Raw genomic sequence first — 27,093 nt, 5'->3', positions numbered from 1 at the left:
TAACATATCAAATTGCTTATCTTCTCAATGCAAGGTGGGGGTGGGGGTGAAGGAAGGGAGGAAAGGGAGGAGAGAATTTGGAACACAGAAAAAATTTTAAATGTTAAAAATTGCTTTACATGTAACCAGGAAATGTGAAATATTAAAATTTTTAAAAGGATATTAAAAATTATCTTTAACATAACTGGAGAAAAAAAAAATTTTTAAGCAGCATGTTAGGCAGATTGTCTGTCTGCAGTGCAAGATTTATTTCCCCTTCTTGTTTGTGGTGTACTCTTTTTTTTTTTTTGGCTAGCCAATAGGGTTAAGTGACTTGCCCAGGGTTACACACCTAGTAAGTGTTATGTGTCTGAGGCTGGATTTGAACTCACGTCCTCCTGAATCCAGGGCCAGTGCTCTACCCACTGCGCCACCAAGCTGCCCCTGTGGTGTACTCTTAAAGAGGTAGTATGGTATGGTAAAAAGAACATTGACTCTCAAGTCACAGGACTTAGACCTTGGTTTGTATCCCATTTTTGCTTACTACTTGTGTGACCTTGAGCAAGTCGCAAGCTTCTTGGGTTTCTTCTTCCCAATTTTACACTCCAAACCACTTCAACATCATCTGTCACTTTATCTTCTTTTGTTTCAGCATCTACTGAAACCAAAAAAAATGGCCTCTCTTTACAAATGCCAACATCTCTACTTGTATCTTTGATCCTATTCATCTTCTTTTCCTCTGTGTTTGTCCTTTAACCATCCATTTGCTCCTCTGAACTTTCAGTCTCTCTCTATTCACTGAGAACTTCTCTATAACTCACAAACATGGCCAGATCTCCTTTATCCTAAAAAATTCCAAAAAGGAAAAAAACTTCACAGTTCTTATTATCTCTCCAGGGCCTACCCAATAAGCCCTAAATCAACCTGATACTAGGTGTTCCCAGAAGCCTTGGGGCCCTGAAAGTCCTGGGCCAGCTGATATCTAGACATCATCCCCTATCTTCACTCCAGGGAATTTCCTGGGGGTCCCTGTGTCTATCTGACCACACACCTCTAGGCCTTGGTCTTTCCTCCTAGGCTTCCCTAGCCTAGAATTCAGTCTTCATTCCAGTGCCTTCTCAAGTACTCTACAGTCTCTAAAGAGCCTCACTGGGCCAGTTGCACTTCCTATGGCTACCTCCCTACTCATGACTAAGCTAGACTCCCCCATACCATACCTTCATCTGTTCCTGTCACCTGTGAAGTAGGCCAACAGAGCCTCAGGGAACAGCAAATCAGTTGCTAAAACTTGTCCATTCTACCTACTGCCAAAATGCAAATTTTCATCAATTCCTTTTTTCCATACCCAACCACTAAACAACTTCAGGCCCTCCTCACCTTTTGCATGTTGTATTGCAATCGACTCCTCACTGGCCTCCCTGACTCTAGTCAGTCTCTAATTCATCCTCCAGAGACATGTCAAATGGATAATCCCAAAGCACAGATTTGACCCCATCACTCCCCTTAATTCAGCAAATTCCTCTTTCCATGGCTAGAAAACAAAACTGTTTGTTTTTCAAACTCGTTCACAGTCTGGTGCCAGCCTACCATTCCAGCCCGATAGCACATTCATCTTCACCATGTTCTCTACATTTCAGCCAAACTGAGCTCCTTGCTGTTCCCCATTGACAACATTCCATCTGCTGTCTTTGGGCTGTTGCACAATCTCTACCTTCCCTGGAGGATTTTCCTTCCCCACCTGCACCTCACAGAATCCCTAGCTTCTTTCAAAGCTCAGCTGAAATGCTACTTGCTACAGGAACGCTCTCCTGATCTCCTCAGTCAAGAATAACAACAATAATAATTAATAACAGCATTTATATAACACTTCAAGGTTTGCAATGCACTCCACATGTTCTCATTTGATCCTCACAACAATACTGTGAGGTTATCCTCATTTTATGGTTGAGGAAATTGAGGCTGAAAGTGACTTGCCTACAATCACACAGCTAGCATCTAAGGTGAGATTTGAACTCAGATCTGCTTGACTCTTAAATCTAGAGCTCTTAGCACCCACAACTGCTAGTGTCCTCCTCCTATAAATTACTTTGTACAAATGGTATATTTAATTTTCTATGTTTACATTTCTGTACCTCCTAAAGAAAGTAAGTACAGGGACCATTATCCTTTTGTCTCTGTATCTCAGTGTCTGGTATATAGTAGGTGCTTAATAAATGCTTGCTAAATGAACTGTGGTTTTTAAAAAAAAATGCACTAGCCATAACAGATCTTAAATTGTATTATAAAACAGCAATCATCAAAACTACTTGGTACTGGCTAAAAAATATAGTGATGGATCATTGGTTCCAGGTTAGGTACACAAGTCAATGACTATAGTAATCTACTGTTTGATAAATCCAAACATCCCAGTTTCTGAGATAAGAACTCATTATTTGACAAAAACTGCTGGGAAAACTGGAAAAGAGTATGACAGAAACTGGGCACAGACCAACACTTTATACTGTATACCAAAATAAAGTCAAAAAGGGTACATGGTTTAGAGATAAAGGCTGATACTATAAGCAAACTGGGAGAGCAAGGAATGATTTACCTGTCAGATTTATGGAGAATGGAAAGAGATACAGAACATTATGAAATGCAAAATGGATAATTCTGATGACATTAAATTTAAAAGTCTTTGCATAAACAAAGCCAATGCAACCAAGATTATGAGGGAAGCAAAAAATTAGGAAAGAATTTTTACAACCAGTATCTTTGATAAAGGCCTCATATCTAAAATATATAGAGAACTGAATCAAATTTATAAGAATACAAGCCATTCCCCAATTGATAAATGGTCAAAGGATATGAATAGGTAATTTTCATATGAAGAAATTAAAGCTATCTATAGTCATATGAAAAAATGCTCTAAATCACTACTGATTAGAGAAATACAATTCAAAACAACTCTTAAGTACCACATCACACCTATCAGATTGCCTAACATGACAAAACAGGGAATTATAAATGCTGGAGAAAGTGTGGGGAAAATTGAAATACTAATGCGTTGTTGGTGGAGTTGTGAAATAACCCAACCATTTTAGAGAGCAATTTGGAATTATGCCCAAAGGGCTATAAAAATGTGCATACCCTTTTACCCAACAATAGCACTACTAGGTCTATATCTCAAAGACATAAAAACAGGAAAAGGACCCACATGTACAAAAGTATTTATAGCAGCTCTTTTTGTGGTGGCAAAGTTGGACATTGAGGGGATGCCTATCAATTGGGGAACAGCTGAACAAGTTGTGGTATATGAACATAATGGAATACTATTGTGCTATAAGAAATGATGAGCAGGAAGACTTCAGAAAAACCTGGAAAGACTTACATGAACTGACGCTGAGTAAAGTGAGCAGAACCAGGAAAACATTGTACACAGTAACAGCCACACTGTGTGATGACTGACCTTGATAGACTTAGCTCTTCTCAGCAATACAAGGATCTAAGACAACTAAAAGAGACTCATGATAGAAAATGCTATCCACATCCAGAGAAAGAACTATGGAGTCTAAACGTAGATCAAAACATACAAATATATTTGCTCTCTTTTTTAAAAATTTTGTTTCTTCTTTCTCATGGTTCCTCCCATTTCTTCTAATTCTTCTTTATGAGATGACTACTGTGAAAATGTTTAATAAGAATGTACACGGGAAGGGGCAGTGGATAGAGCACCAGCCCTGGATTCAGGAGGACCTGAGTTCAAATCTGGCCTCAGACACATAACACTTACTAGGTGTGTGACCCTGGGGAAGTCATTTAACCCCAATGCCTAGCCAAAAATAAAAGAAAGAAAGAATATATATGTAGAACCTATATCAGATTGTATGCCATCTTGGGGAGTAGAAAGGGGAAGGGAGGGAGGTGGAGAAAATTTAAAACTCAAAAGCTTATGGAAGTGAATGTTGAAAAACTAAAAATTAATTAATTAATTTTTGAAAAAAATGCAGTCCATGGGTTCCTGAGGGGATACAGCAATAGAATAAAGGTTATCAGTGCCAAATGCGGGGAGAGGGAGGGTTGGGAGTGTTGTGGGGCTGAACCAGTGATTTTATCAGTGTAGATTACAACAGAGGAGTAACTCCCTCTAGCAACTTCAAATATGCTGGGACTATTTTGCAATATTGAGTCTTAACAAATTATTTGGGGTACTAAGCATGACTTGCCCACAGTGACACAGGCAGCTTGTTTGCAGCAGTAGCCCTGCTGAAACCTCCACAAGAGGCACCAACCTGTGCTGTCTGAGGGCCACAAAAACATACTTATATTTTTCTTATATTTAATCTAATATTTAATTCAATTTTCCAGAATTTCAGGAATTCAATTCAACAAACATTTATTATTAAAAAGGAAGCCAAAACCATGACAAAACGTGCTTCCTTTCTGAATTTCCAGGGGCTGTAAGAAATCTCGGTTCTGGGAATATTTTTTCCAGAATATTACCAACTTCTGGACATTTAGCATAGAGTGCCTTAGTATCTTGACTGCTTTACAAAAACAACCCAAAATAAAACAAACTCAAATTGTCCCTCCCTCCCTCTATGAAATGACAGAAATGAATTTGGCTTTGTTTTAAGATTATTTCCTCATGTTCTACAGCTTCACAGTGCTGCAGCTTAGCAACAACCTCATAAAGCTCTGGGAACAGAAAAACATAAACCATTAAAATTAGTGTTTCATTTTTCTATGATAAAGAAGGAAATATCTTCCATTATACCTAACATTTAGTGTTGAATTTTTATTATCATATTCTTTCCTCATAAAAGTAGGTAAGGATCTTTAAACCATAACCTAGAAAAATTTAATAGTAAAAGTAAAAATAAGGCACAAAGATCAGCATTAACTGAAAGACACTGAATTAGCATGGCATAAAATATGGGGGAAAAAAATTAAAGCATGTGTCTATGCCCATTCATATTAGTGTTATTGATACTCAATCATATTTCAATAAAGCTTAATATAAGCATCTTTCCCATTTTTACATAAGCCCAAAATAGACACTGTCTTTTACAAGTGCACACAAATAAAAGAACTTTGGACTAAAGCTAATCACAGTACAGAAAGTATCAATCAAAAGGGGAAATTTTTACAAAAGTTTATGAAATAAAAAATAAAATTACAAAACAAAAGCTTGTTCTACCATAGTTATTTTTACATACAACACTGTAATAATTTCCCATGCTCAAAGGTTTTATATTTCAGTTTGACTACAGAAATTTCTATTAATGACTACAGTTGAAGCTCATTTTAGACAATAGATATGTTCCTAAATTTTGTGTTTTTGTAAACAATGTTTAAAATGCACTGGGGCAGCTCCCTACTGAAAAGCAATCCTTTCTTTTATACAGCAACTATTTTATTAAGCAAATAATGACAATTTATCTAATTTATAAATTAGGATTTGCATATACAACAAAAAGTCTTGATTAAACAGAAGATTGCTCTAGTTAATTTTTTAAGTAAAAATTATTTCAATCTTTGAATTAATGAAAAATCTTTGTAAAGTGGTTTAGTACATATTCCTTCATTATTAAGTAAACATAATAACAAATCAGATTTTTTAAAGTAATATTTTCCCCCAATTACATGTAAAAACAAATTTAAACTTTTTTTTGAGGTTTGAGTTACAAATGCTATCCCTCTATCCTCTCTGAGACAGTAAGCAATCTGATACAGGTTATACACATGCAATCATGTAAAACATTTCCATATTACTCATTTTGTGCAAGAAAACGAAAGGAAGGAAGGAAGGAAGAAAGGAAGGAAGGAAGGAAGGAAGGAAGGAAGGAAGGAAGGAAGGAAGGAAGGAAGGAAGGAAGGAAGGAAGGAAGGAAGGAAGGAAAATATCATGTTTTGGTGTCTATTCGAATGCTATCAGTTCTTTCTCTGGAGATGGATAGCATTTTTCATTATAAATCCTTCAGAATTTTCTTGGATCATTGTACTGCTCAGAATAGCTAAGTCATTCACAATTCTTCATCGTACAATATTGTTATTACTGTGTACAATGTTCTCCTGGTTCTGTTCACTTCACTTTCCATCAGTTCATGCAAGTCTTTCTAGGTTTTCCTGAGAGCATCTAGTTAATCATTTCTTATAACACAATAGTATTCCATCACAACCATATACAACAATTTGTTCAGCCATTCACCAAATGATAGACATCCCTTCAATTTCTAATTCTTAGCCACTATGAAAAGAGCTGCTATAAAATTTTTTGTACAAATAGAAGCTTTTACCTTTTTTTTTTATCTCTTTGGGATACAGATCTTTATCTCTTTATCTCTTTTTTATCTCTTTGGGATACAGACCTAGTAGTAGTAGTACTGGATCAAAGGGTATGCACAGCTTTATAGTCTTTTGGGCATAGTTCCAAATTGCTCTCCAAAATGGTTGGACCAGTTCACAACTCCACCAACAGTGTCTCAGTTTTCACACATGCTCTCCAACATTTATTATTTTCCTTTTAACAAATCAGATTCCTATAGCAATTTAAAGGGTTTCTTTTGTTATTTGTAATTTTTTAATTTTACATTTAAATACAAAATGAGAAAAAGAAAAAAAATTGTCATGTACACAGCAGACCATGAGAGGATTCAATATAAAAGAATAAATTTCCATTTCAAGAAAACCTATATAATAAATACTACACATTGTTTTCAAAACTGCCCAGCTTTTCTTTGCTTCTTTGTTTTCTTTTGTTCTCTGCTGTGCACTTTTTACTTTATTTTTCCCCTTCTCCCCCAATCTAAATAAGGAGATAAGGCTACAATTAAGTATGTATGTATGTATGTACGTACGTATGTATGTATGTATGTATGTATGTATGTATACATACATATGTATATATACATACATATGTATATATATACACACAGACACATAAATATATACACATACATGCATATACTTTGATATCAATAAACACAGACATATATATACATATACACTCATACACATATATGTAAAACCATACTATGATTATTTTCTCCTGTCATCTATTTGAATGAAGGTGAATAGCAGCTTCCCTTCATAGGTCCAAGTCTTTCCATGTTTTTCTAAATGAACCAGCTCATCATTTCCTATATCATGGAAATATTCCTTTCTGGATTCAAACAGCATTTTCCTTCATAGGATCTTTGAGGTTAATTTGGGTATTTATAATAATGAGAATGACTTGGTTGCTCAAAATTATTCTTAAAACAATAATTTTAAATTTAAATTTTATAAATGTATGTATAAATAATATGATTATTATTATATAATAATTATAATATAATTACATACCATTATATAATTATTATTTTATACTATAAAGTTTACAGAGTTAAAGTTTATAAAATTCTTTTCACATCATAACACTATTCGGCAGGGAATAAAAGTACTATTATTTCTGTTTTACAAATGGGGAACTGAGGCTCAAAGCCTAAGTGGTCAATCCAAGGTGAAAAAAACCAGGATTCTAATGCAGACTTTGTAACTACAAATCTGTTGTTTCAGTCAGTCAATAAACATTTATTAAGCATTTACTATGAGTCAGGCACTGTACTAAGCACTGAAGATACAAAGAAAGGCCTAAGTCCCTGCTCTCAAGGAACTTACATACTAATGGGGGAAGACAACACACACACACAAAAATGCTAAAGGTGAGTAGGGAGGTGGGTACCCAGCTCAGATGCATAATTTAAGACAAAGAGGAAAATCATCACAGGATGTCTTCATTTCAGAGTTGATTATATCTTGCAGAAAGATGATTTTCTGGAGATCATGAAATTCAGGAGGTCAGCTGGGTGGAAAACAATGAGGTATATTCTCTGGTTGCCCTCCTCAGATAGGGCTGAGAAGAGCTCCACTCTGAGGGACGAAGATGACCCAGGACTATGGAATGCTGAAGAGGTGTGAGTTTCAGAATTGATTTCATCCTTTTTTAAATTATATTTTATTCTGAACTTAAGAAATAAAACAAACACTTCCATAACATAGTAGAAGGGGGGTGGGGGGTGGGGTGGTAGCTGATTGTATGTGAAAGTGCAAATCTATTATGTACAACTTGCTATTCCTTTTAAACATATAACAATGTTATCATGTAAATTTCTTTTTTTCCCCCTTTTTTATCTCCAGAGTTGATTTCATCTTGCAGAATGATGAATTTCTGGAGATCGTAAAATCTAGGAGGTAACCCAAGTGGGAAATGATGACTCCACAATGTAATCAATATTGTTATACAGTAGCAGAAATGTAAAAAGTATAGGTGATAGAGTTGAATTTGTACTGATTCTAAGATATACCCTGGAAGTTTGGGGTTTTTTTGTGTGTCTCAGTTTGCCTCCATTCCCACATCTTTCTCATTTCATTCTAATGTTTCTCTTCCCAATTGGATAATCAATCCTGCTCTCTGCTTCTCTGCTTTCCTGACCCACCCATTGCCCTGTAAAGTTTACCTCTACCCTTAGGGGGAAGTAAAAAGTCTAGACAATTCATGGTAAACCCTCCAAGGCTCAGAGCATTCTGTCCGGTTAACTGGTTGATCCTGCTAAACAATAACAATGTTCCTTTTAATTCAAATCTTTCATAGCTATAAAAAAAATCTCATCAGGCAGATCCCTTGATTCCATCCAAGCCTAATTTTGTGTCACTGCCAATTCTGAAGGAAAAAGGACACTATATTTGCAGCTAGTTGACAGGACAAATATAGAGATAAGATGATCCATATGCAAAGTGAGGGAAAGGGAAAGTCCATTTGTCTAAAGATGCTCCAGAAGGAAAATCAACAATTGCTACCATCACAATGTAGTTAAATCAGCATTTCCTGTGACATTAATTTATCACAACAACTCATCAATTCATCACAGACAAATGCCAAACACAGTAGATAACTCTGGACAGAGATTGAATAACACTGAGGTTATTCTCAGTTTTTAAATTTCCTTAATTTTATGCTTTCTGACAACAATTTGATAAAAGAAGAGAGAAGATAAATAGTTGTACTTCCCTGGGCCATTTTAACAGTGTTCAAAAAATTCTGAGGAAAAACTTGAGGCATGGACTGGATTCTTTTCTACCATAGCTTTAGTTGTGCTATTTATGAAATAGTAATTCAACAATGAATACTTATTAAAAATAATAGATGGTTAAATGGAGAGAAGGAAGCCCATTTTCCTGTATTACTCAGAAATGCAACTTGACAACAAAAACTCAAATTTTCATCTAGCCCCAAACTTCAGTGTAAAAAATACTATAACTCTATGCGATGATTTAAAAAGTTATCTATGCTATATATGTATCTGTGTGTGTATGTATGTGTGTGTGTAGTCTTGTCGTATAGCTTATATTCCATGAATTTTTATTTATCTATGAAAAAAGTACAATTAATGCATTTGACCTAAAATTGCTGAGGTTTAGGGGCTTAGGGGTGCTGGGAACCCAATATCACAACACGCAGATCCTGCCTGCAAAAATTCGACCCAAGCCTTCTTTCAGCCAAAGAGAACATCAGTGAGCTATTGGTTAGATTTTAAGAATCTAAGCACCTTAATGGAGACAAGACAGGCCTTTTATATAGAAAGACTGTGGGAGGGATCTAGGAGTGGCCAAGTAGTTGGGGTGACTGGAGGAGGGGTCTAAGGAGATCTGGATAGGAGTGTCCAGTAAACTGGGGTGAACAGAACTCCTGGGACATGGAGCCTACTTAGGATTAAGGGTGGGAAATAGCCGGGCACCATAGGGAGATAAGACAATAGAGGACCAGGCTAGGTTAAGGGTAACAGAGACAGGATGTAGCCACAATGAAAGGCCGGCTGATGGGATCATAGCCTCAGGCAAATGCCAGAGATTTGGCCATGTGGGACAGTGTAGGGTTCTTCCTTTTTGGAGTCTAGATCCTATACTCATCAAAATGAATTCTTAGAACCAGACAATAGGTAGGGAGCTCAGAGGCCACCTATTCCAGCCATACCTGAAGAGAAATTCCATCTTCAAATCCCCAACAAATGTTATTCTGGTCTGGGCCTGACTTGGGCCAGTCTCCTGGTACTTTAAGTTCAATATTAGAACAAAATGAAACACTCATAAGATATTCAATAGTCAACAAAAGGAGATTTACTTAGTCATAGCAGAAGGAAATTCAACAAAGATAGGCACTGAGGACAACTGTAGTTGGTTCAGGGAGCAAAGCTCCCTGGCCTGAATTACCCATTATGATTCATCAGCTATATATCTAAGAGTTCCTCTTCCAAACTGCTTGTTTTTCACTCATTTAACCAGGAAGTGATGCCAACAACTGGAACCTTTAGTCCTTTGAGCCAAACAAGTCTCAATACCTTTTTTTAAAATTTCTACTGTTTTTAATTAATTTATTTTTAGATTTCAACATTCACTTCCATAAGATTTTGAGTTTTAAATTTCTCCCCTTCCCTTCTTCCTCCCACCTGGAGACAGAATACAATCTGATATAGGCTCTACATATACATTCATGTTGAGCATATTTTCTCATTAATCATGATGTAAAGAACAATTAGAACTAATGGGAGGAACCATGAGAATGAAGCAATAAAACAACAACAACAACAAAGGAAGAGGAGAGCAAACAGTATGCTTGCGTCTGCATTCAGACTCCATATTTCTTTCTCTGGGGGTGAACAGCAATTTCTATCATGAATCTTTTGGAATTGTCTTAGATTCCTGAATTGCTATGAAGAACCAAGTCTATCAAAGTCAGTTATCCTATAATGTGGCTATTACCATGTAGAATGTCTCCTGGTTCTGCTCATTTCACCCTGCATCAGTTCATGTAAGTCTTTTCAAGTTTTTTTGAAGTCTGCCTGCTCATCATTTCTTATAACACAACAGTATTCCATTACATTCATATACCACAACTTGTTCACCCATTTCCCAATTAATGGACATCCCCTCAATTTCCAATGCTCTGTCACCATAAAAAGAGCTGCTATAAATATTTATGTATATGTGGGTCACTTTTCCATTTTTATGATCTCTTTTGGATACAGACCTAGAAGTGGTATTGCTGGGTCAAAGGGTATGCACAATATTATAGCTTGTTGGGCATAGTTCCAAATTGCTCCCCAAAACTGTAGGATCATTTCACAACTCCAACTACAATGTATTAGTGTTCCAATTTTCCCACATCTTCTCCAGCATTTATAATTTTCCTGTTTTCTCATGTTAGCCAATTTGATAGGTGTGATATGGTACCTCAGCATCATTTTGATTTGCATTTCTCTAATCAATAGTGATTTAGAACATTTTTTCAAATGACTAAGGATAGCTTTAGCTTCTTCGTCTAAGAACTACCTGTTCATATCCTTTGACCATTTGTCAATTGGGGAATGACTTGCATTCTTATAAATTTGACTCTATATATTTTAGAAAAAAGGCCTTTATCTGAGACACTGGTTATAAAAATTCTTTCCCAGTTTTCTACATCCCTCCTAATCTTGGATGCGCTGGCTTTATTTGTGCAAAAACTTTTCAATTTAATGCAATCAAAATTGTCCATTTTGCATTTCATAATGTTCTCTATCTCTTGTTTGGTCATAAATTCTTCCCTTCTCCATAGATTTGAAAGGCAAACTATTCCTTGCTCTTCTAGTTTGCTTATATTTTCAGCCTTCATATCTAAATCATGTACCCATTTTGACTTTATCTTGGTATAGGGTGTAAGATGTTGGTCTGTGCACAGTTTCTGCCACAATTTTTCCAGTTTTCCCAGCAGTTTTTGCTAAATAGTGATTTCTTATCCCAGAAGCTGGAGTCTTTGGATTTGTCAAATAACAGATAGGTATAGTGATTGATTGTTGTGCCTTGACTACCTAACCTATTCCACTCATCCACCACCCTATTTCTTAGACAGTACCAAGTAGTTTTAATGATTGCTCCTTTATGATACAATTTAAGATAAGGTACAGCTAGGCCACCTTCCTTTGCATTTCTTTTCATTAGCTCCTTTAATATTCTGAACTTTTTGTTCTTCCAGGTGAATTTTGTTATTTGTTTTTTTCTAGCTCTATAAATTATAACTTTTTGGTAGTTTGATTGGTATGGCACTGAATAAATAAGTTAATTTAGGTAGAATTGTCATTTTTATTATACTAGTTCAGCCTACCTGTGAGCAACTGATATTTTTCCAATTATTTAGATCTTACTTTTTTGCATGAAAAGTGTTTTGTAATTGTGTTCATAGAGTTTCTGGGTTTGTTTTGGAAGGTAGAGTCCCAAATATTTTATAGTGTCTACAGTAATTTTAAATGGAATTTCTCTTTCTATCTCTTGCTGCTGGGCTTTGTTAGTAATATATGGAAAGGCTGATGATTTATGTGCGTTCATTTTACACCCTGCAACTTTGCTAAAGTTGTATATTTTTCAAGTAGTTTTTTACTTGATTCTCTAGGATTCTCTAAATATACCATCATATCATCTGCAAAGAGTAATAGCTTTGCTTCTTCTTTGCCTATTCTAATTCCTTCAATTTTTTTTCTTCTCTAATTGCTATAGCTAACATTTCTAGCACAATTCTGAATAACAGTGGTAATAATGGGCATCCTTGTTTCACCCCTGATCTTATTGGAAATGCTTCTAGCTTATCCCCATTACATATGATGCTTGCTGAAGGTTTTAGGTAGATGCTATCTATCATTTTAAGGAAGACTTCATTTATTCCTATGCTCTCTAGTGTTTTCAATAGGAATGGGTGTTGCATTTTGTCAAATGCTTTTTCTGCATCTACTGAGATAATTGTATGATTTCTGTTAGTTTTGTTGTTGATATGGTCAATTATGCTGATAGTTTTCCTAATATTAAACCAGCCCTGCATTCCTGGTATAAATCTTACCTGGTCATAGTGTATTCTCCCCGAGATAAGTTACTGTAATCTTTTTTGCTAATATTTTATTTAAAATTTTTGCATCTATATTCATTAGGGAAACTGGTCGATAATTTTCTTTCTCTGTTTTGGCTCTTCCTGGTTTAGGTACCCACACAGTATCTGTATCATAAAAAGAATTTAGTAGGACTCCTTCTTCACCTATTTTCCCAAATAGTTTATATAGTATTGGAATTAGTTGTTCTTTAAATGTTTGACAGAATTCCCTTGTAAATCCATCTGGCCCTGGAGATTTTTTTCTTAGGGAGTTCATTATTCAGTTTCTTTTCTGAAATGGGGTTAAGTATTTTATTTCCTCTTCTATTAATCTGGGCAATTTATATTTTTGTAAATATTCATCCATTTCATTAAGATTGTCAAATTTGTTGGCATACAGTTGGGCCAAATAGCTCCTAATTATTGTTTTGATTTCCTCTTCATTGGTGGTGAATTTACCCTTTTCATTTTTGATGCTGTTAATTTGGTTTTCTTCTTTCTTTTTTTTTAATCAAATTAACCAAAGGCTTATCTATTTTATTATTTTTTTTCCATAAAAACAGCTCTTAGTTTTTTTTATTAGTTCAATAGTTTTCTTGATTTCAATTTCATTAATCTCTCCTTTGGTTTTCAGAATTTCTAATTTGGTATTTAATTGGGAATTTTCAATTTGTTCTTTTTCTAGTTTTTTTAGTTGCATGCCCAATTCACTGATCTCTTCTTTCTCTATTTTATTCATATAAGCATTTAAAGATATAAAACTTCCCCAAAGGACCGCAAGTCTCATTATTGTCATTGTCTTGGATGAAGTTATTGATTGTTTCTATGATTTGTTGTTTCACCCATTCATTCTTTAGGATTAGATTAGTTAGTTTCCAATTAATTTTTAGTTTATCTTTCCATGGCCCTTTATTATATGTAATTTTTATTGCATTATGATCTGAAAAGGACGCATTTAATATTTCTGACTTTCTGCATTGGATTGTGAGGTTTTTATGCCTTAGTACATGGTCAATTTTTGTGTCAGTGCCACGTACTGCTGAGAAAAATGTATGTTACTTTCTGTCACCATTCAGTTTTCTCTAGAGGTCAACCATATTTAACTTTTCTAAGATTCTACTGATCTCCTTAACTTCTTTCTTGTTTATTTTGTGGTTAGATGTATCTAGTTCTGAGAGGGGGAGGTTGAGGTCCCCCACTAGTATAGTTTTGCTATCTATTTCTTCCTGTATCTCCCTTAACTTCTCCTTTAAGAATTCAGCTGCTATACCACTTGATGCATATATGTTTAGTAATGACATTTCTTCATTATCTATGGTACATTTTAGCAGGATGTAGTTTCCTTCCTTATCTCTTCTAATTAGATCTATTTTTCCTCTTGCTTTGTCTGAGATCAGGATTGCTACCCCTGCTTTTTTTACTTCAGCTGAAACATAATATACACTGCTCCAGCCTTTTACCTTTACTTTGTGTATCCTTCTGCTTCAAATGTGTTTCTTGTAAACAACATATTATAGGATTATGGTTCTTAATCCACTCTGCTATCCTTTTCTGTTTTATGGGAGAATTCATCTCATTCACATTTACAATTATGATTACTATCCGAGTCTTCCTCTCCATCCTATTCCCCCTCCTCCACCCCATTTATGCTTTTTTCTCTCCTTTTCCCCTTTCCCTCTTCGGTAGAGTTGTGCTTTCAACCACCACCTCCCTCAGTCTACCCTCCCTTCTATTATCCCCCTCCCTTTTCTTTTTCCTTTACCCTGTCTACTTCCTATAGGGTAAGTTAGAATTCTATACCTAACTGATTATGTTATTCCCTTTTTGAACCAAATCTGATGAGAGTAAGCATTCAAACAATGCCCATCTCCTTCCCTTCTTTCTCTCTACTGATTTGGTTTTTGTGCCTTTTCATGTGATGTAATTTATCCTTGTCTGCCTCTCCTTTCTTCTTTTCCCAGTACAATCCCTTTTCAACACTTAATTAGATTTTTTACCATCACATCAAAGTCAACTTAAACTCATGCCCTCTGTGTAAGTATACTGCCTTTTAAATGTCACAGTGACATTATAGTTCTTAAGAGTTACAAGTGTCATCGTCCCTTATAGGGACGTAAACAATTTACCCTTATTAATAATATGTTGGGGGGATTTTCTTTCCTGTTTACCTTTTTATGCCTCTCTTGAGTCTTGTTTTTGAAGGTCAAATTATCTGTTGAGCTCTGGTCTTTTTATCCAGAAGGTTTGGAAGTCCTCTATTTCATCTCCTCCCTTGAAAGATTATGCTCAGTTTCACTGGGGAGTTGATCCTTTGTTCTAATCCAAGCTCCTTTGCCTTATGGAAAATTGTATTCCATGCCTTCCAATCTTTAAATGTAGAAGCTGCAAGGTCCTGTATAATCCTGACTGTGGTTCCACGACATTTAAATTTTTTCATTCTGGCTGCTTACAGTATTTTCTCTTTGATCTGGTAATTTTGGAATTTGGCTACTATATTCCTTGGTATTTTTTATTTGGGATTTCTTTCAGGAGATGTTTGGTGGATTCTTTCCATGACTAATTTACTCTCTGGTCCTAGGACCTCAGGGCAGTTTTCTTTGATGATTTCCCAAAGGATGTTGTCCAGGCTCTTTCTTTCATTATGGTTTTCAGTTAGAGCAATAATTTTTAAATCATCTCCCCTGGATCTATTTTCCAGATCAGGTGTTTTATCAATGAGGTATTTTACGTTTTCTTGCATTTTTTCTTTCTTTTGTTTCTGTCATTAGCTTCCACTTGCCCCATTCTAATTTTTAGGGAGTTGTTTTCTTCTACTAGATTTTGTATCTCCTTTTCCATTTGACCCATTTTACTTTTTTTTTTTGGTGAAAAGCAATCTTTTTTTTTCTTTTTTCCTTTCTTTTCCTTTCTTTCTTTCTTTCCTTCTTTCCTTCTTTCTTTCCTTCTTTCCTTCTTTATTTCTTTCTTTTTGTTGGCAAGGCAATGGGGTGAAGTCACTTACCCAGGGTTACAAAGCTAGTGTCAAATTTCTGAGGCCAGATTTTAACTCAGGTCTTCCTGAATCCAGGGCCAGTGCTCTATCCACTGCCCATCTAGCTGCCCCCCCAATTTTACCTTTTAAGGAGTTCTTCTCTTCAGTGAGTTTTTGTGCCTCCTTTTCCATTTGGCCAATTCTACTTTTTAAGGACTTGTTTTCTACAGTTAATTTTTGCCCTTCCTTTTCCAAGCTATTAACTTTCATACCTCTCATTTCTTTTCCCAATTTTTCTTGTACCTCTCTTATTTGACTTTTAAAATTCTTCTTGAGCTTTTCCAAGAAGGCTTTTTGGGCTTGAGATCAGTTCATATTCCCCTTTGAGGTTTCAGATGTGGGTATATTATTTTCTGACATTTTACCCCCAAAAAAAAGGTAAGTTCTCCTGCTGGAGCAAAGTTTCTTTTCCTGCTCACCGAGGCCTTGCACTTGAATGTCTGGCTACTGGTCATCCAGGCCCTACACAGGGATGTTTCAATGCTGGTGGATTTCTGTCAGCCTGGTGCTTTCTCTTCTGGAGTTGTGCTTCCCAGAGATGTGTTGAGGCACTGGGTGACTTTTGCTGCTGGAGAACACTGTCATCCATGGTCATTTTCCAAGATGGTATCTACCAATTCCCTTTCCTGTATTGAGGTTCTGGAGGAGTTTGGCACTTGCCTACTCCACCAACCTGAGTCTCAAGATCCCCCCCGGTATGCTGAGGTGGAGCTTTCGGGGATGCATCTAGTCTTGTACTGCTCCCTCTCCCCCAGATTGAGAGGAGCCTTTCCCGTGAAACTCCCAAGCTTCCTGGGTTACAAGATTGCTGTGCCCCATCTTTTTGCTTGCTCAGGGTATTTCCTGGGTCAATATTTTCTGGGCTTTCAGAGGTTCATGAGGGAGGGTGAAAGCAAACTGCAAAGACTGAAATGCAGTAGTGAATGATGCCTTCGCAAACACAAAACAGTATATAATCTGAAAACCTTAAAAATTATGTTAATATGGTTCATTCACATATAATTCCCATATAAACCATACTGTCTCAACAATTATTAAGTATTTTATTATTTATAAAAGCACTTGATACTGCTAATACCAAGCTGGAGGATAATGGGTTTTTACTCCACACTGCATTAACTCAGAATATTATGTTTGATAGTCACGCTTGCTTTAAAAAAAAAAACCAACCAATTATATCACAGCATCTGTTGATTCTGAAACTGTAATCATGATCTAGCAAATTTTTGACTGAAGAGACATTAAAGAAAAAATGCACAGTAAACTTTAGAGTAATTTTGATTGGTTTTTAATAATTATATTCTCACATTATTTTTGGAACTTAAGAATAAAATATGTGAGCAAAAATAACAGCTAATTCTCAGATTTTTGCACTGTTATCTTTAGCATCTACTGTGAAAACAACACTCAAGCATTACTCATTTTTAAAAGGCAACTTTAAAAACAACACATTCCAAAAAATACAAAAAATCATTAGTTTAAATAGTTCTTAAAGAAGTGTACAAGTAAAATGTGGATTGTCCAAAATAACTAGAATCGGGTACAAATTGAAACTCCATTCAATAACAAAAATGAATAATTATTTAAAAGTGAGGAACCATTTCTTCATGTTGATTCCTTAGATCAGTAGTGTCAAATTCAAATAAAAACTTGGCCACTTAACTGTATACCAGAACTCAGAAAACCATATGCTAACATTATCTATGTTCTATGGTATTTTAATTACTTTGTTAAATATTTCGCAATTATATTTTAATCTGGATCAGCAGCACTTGGGAGTGTGGTAGGTATGCAATGCTGCCTATGGACCCCACGTTTGACACCTTTGCCTTAAAAAGCAAAACAAAACAAAACAAAACAAAACCCTGGGCAAGTCACTTAACCCCAACTGCCTCACCCAAAACCAAAACAAAATAAATTTTTAAAAGGGGTGGGGGAAGGGGAGTAGCTAAGTGGCACAGTGGATAGAGCACCGGCCCTGGAGTCAGGAGGACCTGAGTTCAAATCTGGCTTCACACATTTGACACTAGCTATGTGACCCTAGGCAAGTCACTTGCCCCAACTGCCTCACCAAAAAAAAAAAAATCTGTAAAAAGTTATCAACATTAATCTACCCAATAGTAACAATAACAAACCCCTAAGAGTATAACCTCCTCATCCATGCCATGAGTAAGGATAACAGAAAAGTAGGGGAATGGCAGACATGGAGATATGCAGTATGGGGCTTTGCGTGTCCACAGACAATTATGACAGCTGGGAAAACCTTCCATGAACCCTGAAATCCAAGTGAAATTGGATTCTGTTCAATATCAGCGACCAGGAGAGCATCCTGATAAGGGCACAACTGTTCTAAAGCATCAAAGAAAATGAGGTAACACAGGATCAAAAGTCAGCCCCAAAAAACTGTCTTGATAATCATCTTGATTTAGAGGACAGAAGAATAAGTTTTCATTTTTTGATTACACAAATGGATAAGATAAACCAAAACAAATCAGAAATGCCACACTTACTAGAAAAGTTTCAAAGAAGATGGCATTGACCACTACATCAATATAACCATGCCTTGCCACAAATGACCCCTCCAAATGTAGGCCAAACTCTGTTTATATGCTTTATGCAAAGCATTCACAGCTTGTATCACAAACACACACACACATACACAGAGTATATGTATGTGTGTATGTATATATGTATGTGTGTTGTGTGTGTGTATTTATGTATAAATAATGAAATAATATATCATCTAAGGAAAAAGAGTGTGTCAACAAGTCCCAGGGGTATAAAGATCAACTTATTATTGAGACAGTAATTACTAAACAAGCTGTCCAAAACTGCTATTACATTTATACTACCTTTAATCATTATCTCAAACTGTTGACTTGTTTACATACTCACAGCTTGCAAATAGATCTAACAGATCCAAGAACTGTGATAACCTAAAGTATTTGATGCTTATATAGAAAACTAATATCTATTTAAACATGCCACCAACAAAAAAAAATTATCAAGAATAATTGACATAAAATCATAGCATTTTTTAGGAAAGCAGTATAAAACTATTTTCATTGTGCCTAGCCTTAAATCCATTACTGTTTCTCTAAAATGTGAATAAGATTTCCAAGTTTAAGAGGGATAAAAAAAAAGTTTAATTATTTGATGTACACCAACAACATCATATTATAGTTCTCCACTAAAAAGAATATCAGATAGCTTCTTCATCTAGTGAAATCTTTCTTCAATTACATCAAAATGTCACTTGGACTCATCAAATATAATTTTTAACATATGCCAAGGGAAAATGGAAACTCAAGGCTTCAAGCTTAAATCTGTAAGTCAATTGAATCAATAGAAGAAGGTAATACTTCTAAATACTTAGCTCCTCACCAGCTAAGACACAGAGAGCATAAGTCTATCAAGGAGAAAGTTGTAGCTAAATGTACTAAGAAATTTAAAGGCATGTTGAAATCAAAGCCTGATGAGAATACATTTAAATCAATTAACACCTATATAAGACCAATGTAGAACTAAATTGAACCATAACAGATTCCAGAAGTCTTTTAGCAAAAACCCAGACACAATATGAGTAAAATACAGAGCCTGTCATCAGCCTAAGTCAACTATCGAAAGGTTAGCACTTCAACTGACAAGGCATTTTCACAACATAAGAAAAACAAGTCACAAACCCACTGAAACACTTTTGGCACATGCAAACATCATTTCACCAGGCAACAGTAAAAAGTGAGAACATATTAATGCCACTGAATTAATGTAATGTACCTAAAAATGATTCACATCTGGATGGAGTCTATGAAACAGCTAAGATACAAGAATGGAATCAATGTACATATGAACTTAGCCAATACTATGTAAACAAAGTCACAGAGAACAAATGGCTTGGACTTGTCTATGTAAAGGAGTAATTCATGATGGCAATTCAGGGCAAAGTCAAAGCCACACCTTTAAGCATCTTACACTTTGTAATCACTCTAGATTATGCAAGACATTGGTAGAAATTATATAACACACTACTGGAAACTGTAGAATTTTTGTACCTACCTATTACCTGTAAAGACTTAACCTAGTAGTCAGACTAATTCATCAGAAACTTGCTGTTTTTCCTAGACCAACACTCAAATCCCCATGCCAAAAGTAGAGACCTCAAAATATCCTTTAAAACTGAGCAATAAACTAAAATGGAAGTGGAACATTAACACAGCCTGAATTGTTCCCTATAATGTCTCAGATATAACACTGATCCATAAAAACTTAAAAACAATATTTTAATTGACATTTCCATATCAAATACTCAAAGTCTTGAGTTACTTGAACAAAAAGCTTTCAAAATAGAAACTTTGTAGAGAAAATCAAAATCACATAGGTATTTGATGAGAAATACATCATACGCACTGCCCTTTCTCTTCTGGAATACAACAGATGCTTTCAGAGAGTATACAGAAGTCAAGCTTACACCCTGATAATTTTGTTCAACAACAAAAAAGCAATTATTTTATTTACCTATGCAATATAAATATTATATATGAAGCATTAAATATTAAAGAATAATTGCTTTAATGAACTTAATACTCACTTATTTATTATTAAGGATGTATATAGTGGGACAGAATAATGACCTGTTTTAGCAATTTCAATCTGACCCCATGTAGATGAAAACTTTCATTTAATAATATATAAAGATTTTATATCTACATAGCTCTTGAAGTTTGCAAAATGATTTACATATACAAATTCATTTGTGCCTCACAAACACCCAGTAACCAGGAAAGACCTACAAGTATTATTATACAAGTACAGCAGTATATTCACTGTACCACTGAAATCTTCAGATGAAGGTTACTAAGTACATTTTTCTAATTCTCCATTGCCACAACTACTTCCAGTTTAAATAACACAGAACTCAGTCTAACTGGGGCTTGGGTAGTTAATGCTATGTTATTAAACATCAACATCATGCTGTTTTATCAATCTGAAGCTTTGCAACTTGAAGTCTTTTTAGATCATAAATACATTATAGGATCACAGGATTTGGAAATGGAAGAAACCTAAGAAATCAGCTAATCTAACTCTCACAATTCTACAGAGGTAGAAACCAAGGTCTGCAAAGGTTAAATAATTTGTCCAAGATCAAACAGGCGAGTAACAAAATCTCAATAGGAAGTCTCTTCTTGAACAATTCCTTTTCCCTAAATTACACATCCCCTTATCTATTGTCCAAAAGACAGAGCTTATGACCAGCTTATTAATTTTTAACACATTACTAGAAATTGACAATAAACTAAACAGCAAAGAAAATTACTCGACGTAATTTTGGTGGCGGAAAAGGACTTACCAAGTTCATTGAGACTTTGAGCAGCTTTGGTTATCTCTCTGCTTCCTCCCTGTAGCTGTCCTTGGAGTCTTTTACTGAGATACAAGATGCGTATTATTCTCCGAAGTAAATCACAGGCTACCTGCACAAATATCAGGATATTAGAAGTGTACATTCAATTCATAAAATTTTATCATCGAAGCTACAAATATATGCATCTTTCAAAATATTCTTCAAAAGTCCTTCAAAATACTTAAGATCAATCTTTCTCCAGCACCATTTTTAATCAACAGTAATGTTACTTCAGAAACCTGAAGAATCCTTTTAAAGCTTTCAAATTTACTAAATGAGATATTTGTAAAGTATTTTGCAAGCCTTAAAGGGTTATATAAATACTAGCTGCTATTATGATTAACCAGCACAAAGAAATAAAATATTTAATTTGTATAATGAACTCCAGTCTATGCTTGGAGAATGTAATCTCCTTGAGATTGACATTTTTTATCTCTGTATTCCCAACTCCTAGTACAATGTCTTGTACATTCAATTCAATAAACATTTATTAAGCACCTGCTTTGTGCCAGGCTCTGTGTTTAGCACTGGGTAGTAGGTACTACTAGGTAGGCACATAATACATACTAATTGTTTGCTGAATTAAATTGAAATTATGCACAACGATTAGGAAGCACCCATGAGAAAAGATAAAAGGGTGACTTCTGAAAAATGCAGAAGGGCTTATATGAACTGATGCAGAATACAGTAAGAACAACTTATATAATACCATTATAGAGAAAAATAACTTTATAAGACTCAAGAACTCTAATCAATGAAATGACCAACCACAATTTCAAAGGGACTAATACTGAAGCAATCTCACTTCCTGGAAGACTTCCTCAACCTCTTTTAATTCTAATACCTTCCCTGTATTAAATACTTCCTATTTATTGGACTGTAGTTCCATATTAACTTTTATTACAGCTTGTCTTTATTCTGCTTTTATTTTTGTTTTCTTACCTCTCATCCTATGTCTTTCATTTAATTTTCTAATGCTATCAAAAGGTTTGTGTTTTCCTCCATTTATTTGTTTTGCATCAGTTTTTATCCCAACTCTATAAAGTCAATGCTTTATCCCTGTAGTTTGTTTTGTTCACACTACTCCAATGCTAGTGTATTCACAAAGACTCTTGTCTGATCTACCTTCTCATTTATTGGTCCTATACCAAGTTCTTTAACTTAAATGGTTAATTTCTCTTTCTCTGTACGTTTCACCTCTTTTCATGCTTTTTCCCCTCCCCAACTAAGTGTAAAATTCAGAATGGTCCTTCCTCATTCCTGCCTCCTTATTTTAAGTAATATTCTTTCACCGTATCTTTTTTTTTCCATAAAGAAAAACTTCTTTGCTTTGTCCTCCTATTTCTCTTCTCGTCTAGCTTATTCTGAATTCTATTTTTTAATTCATAGTCTTTACCTTTACTTGTTCTTCTTTATTCTCTTTGAGCCATTCACCAGGATAGAGATTTCTAGGATGCCAAATCTAACACCCCCCCTTCTCTCTCTCTCTTTCTCTCTCAATTTCTCTCTCTCTCCCTCCCTCCTTCATATCTACATCACTGCATTCATAGATCTTATCCCAGGTTTTCTTTTTTCTGCTGTGCCTCTTTTAAATAAAATTTTTTTTTTAAAGAATGTAAGCTCCCTGAGGGCAGAGATTATTTCACTTAAAGGGGCAGCTAGGTGGAGCAGTAGATAGAGCACTGGCCCTGGAGTCAGGAGGACCTGAGTTCAAGTCCAACCTCAGACACTTACTAGCTGTGTGACCCTGGGCAAGTCACTTATCCCTAACTGCCTCACAAACAAACAAAAAAAGGATTTCTACAATGTGCCAGGCGCTATGCTAAGCGCTGGGGATACAACTGATAAAAAGAAAGATAGTCCCTGCCCTCCAGAATCTTACCACTTAAAGGAGGAAACAGACACAAAAGGAGAAAGAAAAGTGAGTATGGAGTGAGGAGAGTGGAGAGCAGGAGACACAGGGCACATCTTGTTCCATGGAGTTGAAAGCAGGCATCATAGCAGATGCAAACTGGGGTGAGCTGAAGTCCAGTTCTTGCTCCTCTACAAAGGAAGGCAATTGGGAGGAGTTCGTTACTTCCCCCTCCAGACCTCCAAACAGAGGAGAGAGGAGACTGAGGAAGATGGTGTCAATTGAACTTTTATTTAGCATCTCACAGTGATGAGATTAGAAGTGATGAGCTTTTGAAAAAGGCAACTTGTTCCTCAGGAGTTGAAATCAGGCAGAGCAGCAGATGCAAGCAGGTGTCACATAGAAATAGCATTGTGTGATAGGAGTTATTCTGTGTCCCACGACATGAGACCCAGTCCTGCCTTTATAATGAACACTGATTACCCCTAAGGCCAGATTATCTCATCTTCAGTTCTATATTTCAACCTCTCCCTCAACGCCCTGGGCTCAAATGTTCCCCTCCACACTCCTGGAGTGGGACACTGTTATTGAAGATAACCATATCACACAGGGTAGTCTCCTAATGTGTTCATTCATTCCCTTTCTACCCTCAGTAATATTCATCATAAGGTACTTGGTCTAAACCACAGAACTAAACCTTATCTCACCATGGGAATGTTGTTTAGTGAAACTCTTTTCTTTTCCCTTCCAGGATGAGAATTCCCTTTTCATTCCCCTCATCCTAATCTCTCCCCTCAGTTGCTTTTATCCTATTATTTGATAGCCCTCACTTACGTTGAGAGAATAATAAAATTGCTAGCTCTTCTCTGGTCACCTATGCAATGGCTGGGGGTATATTTCTAGCTCCCCTAGTCTCTCACCTTCTCTCTCTCCAATTATGAAACTTCCCACTGTGGTATCCATCCCACCAAAGAGACTGTTTCACTTATACAAGACAATGGGATTTAGCCCAAGAACTATTAATTCAGTTTTTCTCCTTCCTCATTTATAATTTTTAAAATTTGAGCTCCTTAGATCTTTTTTGTCCCTTAATGATCCTCTTTGTTTTTTCTTTTATCTTTTACTGCATTAAAAAAACTTTTCACACAAGAAAGCTGAATTCTTTAGTCTTTGGTTAATAATAATACTTTCATATCTTATGTACCTAGCTTATATTTCTCTTGTTTGGGGTGTTGGCAAGTTAACTATTCTGCTCCTCTATGAGCCTTTTAATATTTCTGGAAGAATGCCTCTTTTGTTCACCTCCACCTTTTTTTGATGATTAGGCTAAGCTAATACTATGTTATTTTGTGTTTCAACTTTAAGCTTCTGAGTTTTGAAGAATATCCTATTGCCTTCAAACTTCCAAAATCTCTGACTTGGAGTGTTTGTGCAGACACACTTAGAATAGCGTCTGACACATAATAGGCACTTAATACATTCATTTAACTTCTTCATGTTATTTCATAAGGTTTTTAATCTTGTGGATTGTTTGTCTCATCTTGTGGAGTCAGCACTAGTGATTCTATATCTGGCGCATAACTTCTTTTTCTAAAGCTTTTAAGTTTCAAAGATTTGTAAAAAGCAACTACTCATCTTGCCAATCACATGATCTATTTTTAAGTACAACGTGAGAAATTCATTATCATGCATAATATCAAAATATTTTGTTTTTCAACTTTATTACAAAAAACAGATGTGTAAAAAAAAATCTAAGAAAATATCCAGTATTTGTCCCTAAATATTAACTAATAAAGATTTTTTAATAAAACAAAGAAGTCTTTAGTAATAAACTGAGAAAACGTCTATAAAAATATAATAAGGGGGCAGCTAGGTGGTGCAGTAGATAGAGCACCAGCCCTGGATTCAGGAAGACCTGAGTTCAAATTCGGCCTCAGACACATAACACTTACTAGCTGTGTGACTCTGGGCAAGTCACTTAACCTCACTGCCTAGCCAAAAAAATAAATAAATAAATAAATAAATGATGAAAAAGGTTTTGCTAATACATATAGGTAAAAAAGATAGGCAGGATGGATATTGCTCTCTCAATTCACGTTCAAAACATGTTATTCTTAAATCTAAATACAGAATTGGATAAAACAGCCGAAGATAAATGAAATACCATTTAAATAATTTGATAAAAACATACTACCATCACCTTACATTCTCATACAAAAACAATCCTATCCTAGAAAGACTAAATCTCCCCAAGTTTTCTTAAATTATTAGTTAAATTAATTACCTGGTCATACTAGAAGTAGGCTACAATAATTTGTTCAGAGAAAAATTCAACATCATATGGGTCTTGATGATACCTCATGTCAAAGATATAGAAGAAAAAAAATTTATGCAGTGCCACAGCAAGGACTCCAGTACAGAATTAGTGAGGCTCCACCTAATCCTTAAATGAAATCAAAGTAATATTTCTTCATTATCATTTCCTAACTAAATCATGTGTTTTAAAGAAAATAAAATGTAGAGATTAAGTTTTTCTGCCATGGCTAGATTATGATTCATCACTGAAAACCTGTTAACAGAACAGCCAATGCAAAGCCTATATTGATGAGTAGAAAAATATGTCAATTTTTGAATGTCCATGTGGGTCATTTAATCTTGTTCAGAAAATCATTTAGTGACATTAAAAAGCATTAAGGCCATTATCTGTTACTTGATCTAATCATAACAAGTCAACTAGTATCTTAAATGGAAACAAGTCTCAGTGCTATTATGTGGTTTTTTAAGACATCAAAATTCTGAAAAAACAGTCAAAACATGAAAGAGTGTGAGAGTGTGTGTGTGTGTGTGTGTGTGTGTGTGTGTGTGTGTGTGTGTGTACTGGCAACTAAGTAGTGGCAGTGGTTAGAGCACGAGACCTGAGTCAGGAAGATCTGAACAAATCATTTAACTTCTGCATGCCTCAGTTACCTCATCTGTAAAATGGGGATAATAAAAGCATCTACTTCCCAGGCTTATTGTGAAGATAAAACGAGGTAATACTTGTAAAGGGCTTTGTAAACCATAAGCCTTCTATAAATGCTAGCAATTATTATTACACATTTTATTATATCATGTGATCCTCACAACAACCTTGTGAAGTAGAAGCTATTATTATTCTCAGTTTAAATATGAGGAAACAAGTGACTTGCCCAGAGTCATACGGAAAGTAAGTTATGGTCACAGATTTTGAGCTGAAAGGTACCTAATAGGCCATCTAGTCCAATCCTTTCAATTTACAGATGAGGAAACTGAGACCATGAAAGGATAAATGAGACCTGAACCCTGGTCCTCCAACTTCAGAGTCAGTGCCCTTCCCACTCTACCATACCGCCTCCCATGGGTGTGAGGCAGGATTCAAAATACAAGTCCTCCTGACTCTAAGTTCAGCACTATCCACTGCAAATATTTGTCTCACCATGAATAGTATATAAATATAAAGGGTCTGGGGGCAGCTGGGTGGCACAGTGGATAGAGCACTGGCCCTGGATTCAGGAGGACCTGAGTTCAAATCCAGCCTCAGACACATAACACTTACAAGCTGTGTGACCCTGGGCAAGTCACTTAACCCCACTGCCTAGCCAAAAATATATATATGTAAAGGGTCAATATCAAAATACGATTTAATAATTTTTTCCAAATCATTTTTTAAATTTTACCAAGTTTTCTCAAAAGGAACATATACAGAAAATTTATTTACAAGTTAAAACAATAAACATATACAAAGGCAATAGGCAATGAGCAAATTTCTTTAGTATTGAATATTACAGTGGCTTACATCAAATCCTCTGTTTTTATACATAATGTTTCTCTGTTCAAGTTTGTAATAATGATGCTTGTCTTGCCATGATTTGAGAGCTATGGGAGATTAAGTAGTTAAAGAT

General features: G+C 35.4%; 1 protein-coding gene across 1 annotated transcript in view; it reads right to left on the bottom strand.

Moving 5' to 3' along the window:
• The window catches only part of COG5 (component of oligomeric golgi complex 5), a 353,574-nt gene that overhangs the window by 290,329 nt on the left and 36,152 nt on the right, over window positions 1-27,093 (bottom strand). Inside the window, exon 6 of the mRNA XM_020984583.2 lies at window positions 21,271-21,391. Coding sequence (XP_020840242.1) covers window positions 21,271-21,391 — 121 coding nt within the window. The remainder of the gene's footprint in view (window positions 1-21,270; window positions 21,392-27,093) is intronic.

This window comes from Phascolarctos cinereus, unplaced genomic scaffold, assembly GCF_003287225.1.
Source record: "Phascolarctos cinereus isolate Bilbo 61053 unplaced genomic scaffold, phaCin_HiC Scaffold_1;HRSCAF=81, whole genome shotgun sequence".
Lineage (NCBI taxonomy): Eukaryota > Metazoa > Chordata > Mammalia > Diprotodontia > Phascolarctidae > Phascolarctos > Phascolarctos cinereus.
This window is presented reverse-complemented; position numbering and strand designations above follow the sequence as displayed.